The sequence below is a fragment of the Cryptomeria japonica genome, chromosome 2 (assembly GCF_030272615.1).
Source record: "Cryptomeria japonica chromosome 2, Sugi_1.0, whole genome shotgun sequence".
In the NCBI taxonomy this organism is placed as follows: domain Eukaryota; kingdom Viridiplantae; phylum Streptophyta; class Pinopsida; order Cupressales; family Cupressaceae; genus Cryptomeria; species Cryptomeria japonica.
In genome coordinates this window covers 599,140,458-599,148,704 of record NC_081406.1, presented here as the reverse complement: position 1 = coordinate 599,148,704, position 8,247 = coordinate 599,140,458, and the positions used below count along the sequence as shown (strand labels likewise).

At 33.6% G+C, this 8,247-nt stretch overlaps 1 protein-coding gene across 1 annotated transcript; it reads left to right on the top strand.

Moving 5' to 3' along the window:
- Positions 1-2,563: 2,563 nt before the first annotated feature.
- Positions 2,564-5,206, top strand: LOC131062982 (protein NRT1/ PTR FAMILY 4.5-like). Its single transcript, XM_059215517.1, has 4 exons — positions 2,564-2,781; positions 2,951-3,391; positions 3,594-3,715; positions 4,330-5,206. The coding sequence occupies exons 1-4, from the start codon at positions 2,566-2,568 to the stop codon at positions 5,204-5,206; spliced, it is 1,656 nt and encodes a 551-aa protein (XP_059071500.1). The 5' UTR covers positions 2,564-2,565.
- Positions 5,207-8,247: the final 3,041 nt, after the last annotated feature.

The following is an 8,247-nucleotide window of genomic DNA, read 5'->3' as shown; positions in this document are numbered from 1 at the left end:
CCTTACTCTATTTTTTTGAATTTTCATTGCCACTTAAGGGCCTGTTTGGCCCATCATGATCTTGCACATACTCGAGATTCAAAAATAATTACATTTTGTGAATGAATGACAATTTTTTCATTGTATATCTTGAACCAAGTAAATTGTCCTTATTTCATGGGATAGCTATATATGGTAATGTTGCCCTGAATATAACCACCAATTTTTCTTCCAACTAAGACATCCATCAATGTAGTCATGCCAACATCATTAACTCTAACCAAAGCCATAATAATTTCTTATTTGAATGTTCCACTCACATCATGTAATAGACTCGACTATTTTTCTTTAATGCCATGCCATTTCATTTTCCATGTCCAAAGAAAACACTCACGATGTCACTTATATTAAACACATTGTTCTACCACAAAGGTCATTATATAAGAGCTTAAAGAAAATAAAAACTAAGCCATTTGTAATGAAACACACAAGAGGCATCAACCGATAAACCAATATATCATAATTTTTTGGGATCACTATATTATAAAAAAAATAAAAAAATATTCAGGTAAAACTTACGTTTTAATCAGTAGTGTCCAACATTACAATATTATACAAAACTAAATATACAGTTAAGTAAATTAATATATAAATTATTAAATATTATTCATGATTAGATTAATTTGTAACACATATATATTTTTTTAAATCGTATCATAACTTCATTACTTAAATAATATATCAAATAATATTACATATAGTCAAAACAAAATTTTAATAGGGGTAAATGCTTTTGACCTAGATTTATGAACCGGTGAGATCACAAATGGAGGACCTCATTCATTCCCATTTAAACATTCAACAATAGCACCGCAACAGAGTTTGAACCTTGATGACAAGAACGACAACACCACAACTTAACCATGACAATATTTGAATGACAACATCACATATATTTAATTAATATAAAAAAAAAAATCTATTACAATTGTACCAAACTTTTTTGATACCATTTTTATTGAACCTAAAATTTTAAAAGTATATATATAAAAAGAGTTTATAAGAAAGTTCAGTATTGGTCAAAAACAAAAACAAATAACATAAAAGGCAAAAGATACCAAATTAATCGACAGCATGGTCGTCCATGCCTACTGTTTTGTTTCTATCTTAGCTAAAGAAAGAGACAGTCGAATCAGCAGCATTTATATAAAACCTCTCTACCATAAACAATTTAAACGTTTTTCAGCTTCATTCGACTGTCCACATCCAAATTTCAAACCTCACCCATGAAATAGTCTACTTTTCATGTTATTCTCTGACAATGTTATTCTCAGATTCTAATTTTCAGGTTTGTCTCTTTAGTCGTTATCTGTTTCACTATAAATAATGTTAATGAAACTGTAAGTTTTCTATTCAATGTTAAATATGGAAGGCCAGTCAATGGATCTTTGGGCTATTGGTGAAATTCAAATCTTGTTGAGTGAAAAGTTTTCGCATTAGGGTTGTATCTGTACGATTTCATCAGTTATGTCTGGACGTTTTCTATAGAAAAAAGGGTGGGTATTCTCGATCCTCAGACGATTTTGATGGAATGGGTATCCCTCGATCCTTAATTCTCAACCTAAAAAATTTCAGCCTAAAACTCACGCTCTAATCGAATAACAAAACAATCTTATAAATGATATTAAATCCTCCATAAAATAATATGGAAAGTTAAATGATGAGAAGTTTGTTCCATGATTTCACAGGATGGTCAAATGATTGCAAAGGTTGTTAAAGATTGTCTTCTGGGGTGATGTAGATTTTGAACCAATAGGCCCAAGAAATCCCAGACAAAAGTTACAGTTTATTCCATTCGACTCAGCTTGTGATTCCATCTTGAAAAGGATAAAATTGTCGTTACAATGGGGTTGTTAAACAAAGCTATCAGTAGGGCCACTGTAGGCCTGTTGAGGAATGGTGAACACAGCCTTTCCAGATTATATATAGCTTATTCTAGTCCTTGCAAAATCATCCATATTTTACGAATTGGGTGGCAGAGTCCAAGACTTTGAACACCAGGATGGTAAGATTTGAATAGTTTTCTGAGGGCCTTCTTTTTGGGATTTTTAGAGCTCTCAAACTGATTGAATGTAATTGCGTGTTCATATATCAGGCTGATAACAAAGGATTTGTGAACGTTCAAATTCAGTCATTAAAAAATGATGACAATACACTGGAAGACTTTGTGGATTGCAAAGGGAGACCCGCTCTCAAAGACAGGCATGGTGGAGTTAGAGCAACCATCTTTATATACGGTAAATCAGTGTTCAAATGTATCCAATACTTTGTAGACATATGATTTCAGTAGTTCTTAAGGTTATTGTGTGAATAGTCTCTGGTAATAGCTGTGCAAATTTATTTTCTTGATGTTTCAAATCAAATTATATTATCTATCATCAATGAGAAGAGAGAATGATCATGTAGTTTGATCCAAAACATTGAAGAAATAAACACACAGCTATTACCAGAAACAATTTGCCTCTGTTTTTGTTTAGAGTAAAAACACTAATTTGGTAAGCTTCTAATCACTTCATTGTTGCAGTTATGGAGGGTTTTGAGAATATGGCATTCATTGCTAATGCTGTCAATCTCTTCACATATTTTCATGGTGTTATGTACTATGACTTGGCCGATTCCTCTACCACGCTCACAAATTTGATGGGAGCTTCCTTCTTACTAGCATTATTTGGAGCCTTTCTATCTGATGCATACATTAACAGATTCAACACTAACATTATTTTTGCTTCTATAGAAGTAGTGGTAAGCAAGTAAACTTCTCAGATTGTTTGGCTCTTTTTCCTGGTTTACAAGTTCCAAAATTTTCAGCATTACTGCCATTAATGACAGTAATAGTTACCTTCAATAAGCAAATTACTATTTTGGGATGATTTAGATATCTCCACTAAATCCGGGCCATGCTAATTTGCAGGGTTATCTATTGCTAACTATGCAAGCACACTTCCCTTCATTGAGGCCCAGTGAGTGTGATATATTGAATCCTGTCATGAATTGTAAGCATGTTGGAGGAGGAAATGCCGCCCTGCTTTACATGGGGTTGTATCTGATTGCTCTTGGAACGGGTGGTGTGAAGGCTGCTCTTCCGTCCTTGGGGGCAAACCAGTTTGATGAGAAGGATCCAAGAGAGAGTAGGCTCATGTCTAGTTTTTTCAACTGGTTCTTTTTCAGCCTTTCAGTTGGAGCAAGCTTGGGAGTGACATTCATCGTGTGGATTCAGAACAACAAAGGATGGGATTGGGGATTTGGTTTATGTACCATGGCAGTTGCCCTTGGTATTTTTAGCCTGCTATTTGGTATGTCCACATACCGGAATCAAGTGCCTCGTGGCAGTCCTCTCACTCGAATTATGCAGGTGGGTTGGGAGCTCTCGTGAATATACAATCACAGATCATAAAAATTTCAGTGCAGCCTTCATCAAGAAATTGTGTTCAAATAGCTTGAAGAGTCTAATAAATTAATACATGGTGAAAGTCTGAAAATTCAGTATTCCCTAAACCTGGCCAAGCCTTCTTCTTCTTCTTCTTCTTAACTATTTGCTTGGTGTTGCTTCTCAGGTGTTTGTTGCTGCAATTCGGAAGAGAAACCTTCCTCTTCCAGAGGAGGCAACAGAGTTGTATGAGGTGAATGATAAAGAAACAGCTTTAGACAAAGAACTCTCACACACCCAACAATTTCGGTAATTTTGTATATCTTAACTTGAAATTCATAAAACTTATGGATCCCAGTTCACTCCTAAAGGGTTAAATTTGATTCTAGATTAGGAAAGATTGGCATATCCTTTTGTACTAGTTGGTAATGTTTTTCTCTGTCTGGTCTTTGTCATAAATTTGTTGGTTCTAAGGACAAAGACACCCTTTAATTTCTGAATCATGGAAAGCTATTTGAGTTTTTCTTTTCTTTTTCAAGTGGTAAGAATCTTTTGGTGGGGATGTTTGGAGATGGGCCCATAGGCAACTACTAGCTCTGTAAATACAAACCAGCTTTGATATAATCAGACTCATATACAGTGAGGCTGCAACACAATGGTTTCATGGGCTTACCAGTCTCTTCTCTCCCATACAGGACTTTTAAAACCCAACAATCCGATTGCAGCAAGTTCTAGTTTTTCTTTCTGGGTCATTTTGTTCTATTGGATCTTGGTACAATAACACCCTGCCTGTGATGTTGTTCATCCACCATGGCCTTGAATATAATTTCCACTTTCTGCAACCTTTTCAAGTTTAATTTACAACTACTGATAATTATCATTAATAGGCTAATGCCCTGCCTGTTGACCATGGTTTATTGCAGATTTCTGGACAGAGCTGCCATAGTACAGGAAAGTTCAGAGAAACCAGAGAGCCCATGGCAACTCTGCACTGTGACACAAGTGGAAGAAGCGAAAATCTTGGTGCGCATGCTACCAATATTTGCAAGCACCATTCTGGTAGCCACCTGCTTGGCCCAGCTTCAAACATTCTCAGTGCAACAGGGGATGACCATGGACACCCACATAGGCTCCAGCTTTCATATTCCTCCAGCTTCTCTAGCAGCAATACCCCTGATAATTTTGTTAGTTCTCACCCCACTCTATGATCTTGTCTTTGTTCCCTTTGCCAGGCGAATAACAGGAAAAGAGACTGGCATAACTCATCTCCAGAGAATTGGAGTGGGACTGTTGCTCTCTGCATTGTCAATGGCCATTGCTGCAATGGTGGAAGTGAAGAGAAAAGATGTAGCTCGAGAGCACAACATGTTAGACAGCAGAGAGCCTGTGCCATTAAGTGTGTTCTGGTTAGGCTTCCAGTATTTGGTATTTGGAGTTGCAGACCTCTTCACTGTGGTGGGTCTAATGCAATTCTTTTACAGCCAAGCTCCTCCAGGCATGAAATCCTTGGCTACAGCTTTCTCATGGTGTTCTTTGGCTTTTGGCTACTTCCTCAGCACAGTTGTGGTGAATGTAGTGAACAAAGCCACTAGTAAGATTACAGGCAGTGGCGGTTGGCTTCATGGAAACAATCTGAATCGTAACAACCTCAATCTCTTCTACTGGATGCTCGCCATTCTCAGCATCCTCAACTTTTTCAACTATCTCTACTGGTCTCGATGGTACAAATACAAGCCAATTACTCAACATCATCAAAACATTAAATCTCCCCTTAAGAGCTGGTATGTAGGCTCTCCTTGAAACGATTTACAACGGCTTTTTTTCATGGTCGCTTTGTTTGTTAGATTTGTTCCGAATTTCTCTCAGCTGAACTATAGATTCAAACCCTAAGAAATTTTGATGGATTTAATCCTTCGAAAATTAGGATGGATTGATTCCTTCTATTTGTAATAGTTATCTTGATGGATTGAATAAAAATAAATAAAAATAGATGGATTGAATCTTTTTATTTGTAATAGTTAAAAATATTTTAATATGTATGTTTATATATAATCTAATTATTTCTATTAGAAAATTAAATTAAATTAGTTTCAATCATATTATTTCTTTCTATTTGTAATAGTGATTTTGGTGGATTGGATCTCAAAAAATTTGATGGATTGAATCTTTTTATTTGTAATAGTTAAAAACAATTTAATATGTATGTTTATAAATTATGTTCACATTTATATAATTTAATTATTTCTATTAGAAAATTAAATTAAATTAGTTTCAATCATATTATATGTTTACCAATTTAATTTAATTTATAGAGACGTAACAAGAATTCTATTTAGTATTCTTTTTAAAATTTAATTTATATAGACAACAAGAACTCTAGTTAGTATTCTTTTTAAAATTTAAAAGACATGTGTCTTTTATCTTTGTTTTAATGTTCATGATTCTATCTTGTTAAAGGATGTATTTATTTTTTCATCATTTTATTTTTAAAATTTGTTTGCCTAGATAATCATGAAACAAACACAATTATTTAGTTTTTTAATTTATAATTTTTTATTTTTATTTTATTTTTTCAAAAGTATTTGAATCTTAATTTTCATTTAGTTATAGTTATTTCTATGATAGAAAAAAGTTTCATTAGCTAAAAAATCAATAAAAGACACATCTAATAGTAAATCAAGTGAGGTTAAAATTTAAACTGATTTGTATAGTTTTTTATTTCATTATAAATTACTTTTTATGCACTTTTTTTTTATATATCAATCCATCTTTGCACCATGCCATTTGATTATTAATATATTACTATTATGTTATTTTCTTTTATTGTGTTGCACAGTTCTTCAATTGATGCTCACAAGACACTATGATAAGATTATGTTACAATGTGATTAAATGAACTTACTGCATAGTAGTCAAAGCTCTAAACCATTCTTTAGAAATGTTGGGCTATTTGTTTTTTTGCACCAAACTCATGATAGAATCAATTACAATAGAAGGGAAATGGTTGTATCGGGTTCTTAATCTTGTGTTATATATGAACACATCTTCATTCATTTTGACAATGAATGTAGTTGAACCCCTACAACATAAAAAAATAAATGACATTCAAGGCAAGTTTTCATTTCAATACTTGTTGGGAGCTTTATTATCTCAAGCACAACATTCAAGTAGACATATTTTCTTTTTACTTATATCCAAATTGTCTTCACTTTAACTATTAATTTTAGGATGCCCCCTAAGTTATGGTGGGTTAATATCTTAGGCTTCAAGTTTCAAGGAACATTTTTCTTGGTAAGGGATTTGGGGTTTTTTTTTTTACTTTATTTTTGGTGTTCTCATTCTTTTTAAGGATTTTTTTAAACAATTTTAATGGATGTTTTAAATAATCTTTAGAGGCTCAAAATATTATGTACCAAGCTTTTTAATGAGATTTTTCTTTAACATAATCTTGATTCTAGGAAGCATTCAATTGGATCCTTAAAAAAATTGTGTGATTGAAAATGTGAGTGTATGATGAAGAAAGATTAAAATATTTAAACTAACAATCAAGCAAACACAAATTAATCAAACACTCAAGATAATGACATTAAAAGGAAATTAAAGAAACAAATAATGCAAACAATCACAAGTGCAAACTCAATTTCCTTGATTCGAATGTCCTTTGATTTGATGTGCACTCGCTATGTCGCAGATGCTCGATTTTGCTAGACATGATGGTTGATGCAAGATGGAGATTATGCTAAATGAGACCTCACAAATGGATGCTAAAATGATATGGTTATGCAAAAGATGAGTAAATATTTCGGCATTACGATGGTATGAAAGCATGAAAGTCGATGGATTGTGAAGGAAAATGAGGGGATTAAATAGGCCAAGCTAGGAGAAGAGGAGGCACGAAAAATGAGACACTTGTCCTTGAGAAGGGCAAGTGTCATGGATGGAAATGACAAGTGTCCTTAAGAAGGGCAACTGTCATAGAAAATAATGACAAGTGTACCTGAGGACACATGCCTATTTGGGATAGAGACACCCAAACAAGAAGGTTCCATTCCAAATATCAAGATAATTAGGACATTTCCCCAAATTTTAAGCAATTCCCCAAATATTAAGAAATTCAAGATATTTGGGAATGTACACACATATGGGGAGGGAAAGAGGATAAGGTTGACTAAAACCTATGGAATAACATGTGTCCTTGAGGACACATGCCTATTTGGGAGATAGACACCCAAATAGGAAGGTTCCATTCCAAATATGAAGATATTTTCAAATATTGGGATGTTTAAGACATTTCCCCAAATTTTAGGTAATTTCCCCAAACATTAGGAAATTCAAGATATTTGGGAATGTGCACACATATGGGGAGGGAAAGAGGATAAGGTTGACTAAAACCTATGGTTATCTAGGTGGGTTAGGTTAGAGGAAGAGTTAAATGAGGACCTTAGAGGAGGGTTAGAGTCGGGAGACATGCGAGGAAATAGAATTAATTTAATTAATCAATTTCATAAAGGGAACAAGGAGGAAAGAGACAAAATATGAATTAATAGTCAAATTATGCATTTGATTTATTTAATAGAAGGAGGTGAATTTAATTAATTAAATTAATTATGAAAGGTTGACTAAAAGGGAGAGAAACACCCAAATAAAAGTATTCATTTCCAAATATTAGGATATTTAGGAATGCACACATATGGTGAGAAAAAGAGGATAAGGTTGACTAAAACCTATGGTTAGGCAAATGAGTAAGGATTAGAGGAAGGATTAGAGTTAGGAGACATGTGGGGGAAATAGAATTAATTAATTCTATGAGAGAATTAGGAGGAAAGGACAAAATGAATTAA

Bases quoted from the DNA above. Each gene is read 5' to 3' on its own strand.
- LOC131062982 (XM_059215517.1), top strand. From the start codon at position 2,566: ATGGAGGGTTTTGAGAATATGGCATTCATTGCTAATGCTGTCAATCTC. The intron at 2,782-2,950 runs GTAAGCAAGTAA...GCTAATTTGCAG, and splicing joins TTGCTTCTATAGAAGTAGTG to GGTTATCTATTGCTAACTAT. The intron at 3,716-4,329 runs GTAATTTTGTAT...GGTTTATTGCAG, and splicing joins TCACACACCCAACAATTTCG to ATTTCTGGACAGAGCTGCCA.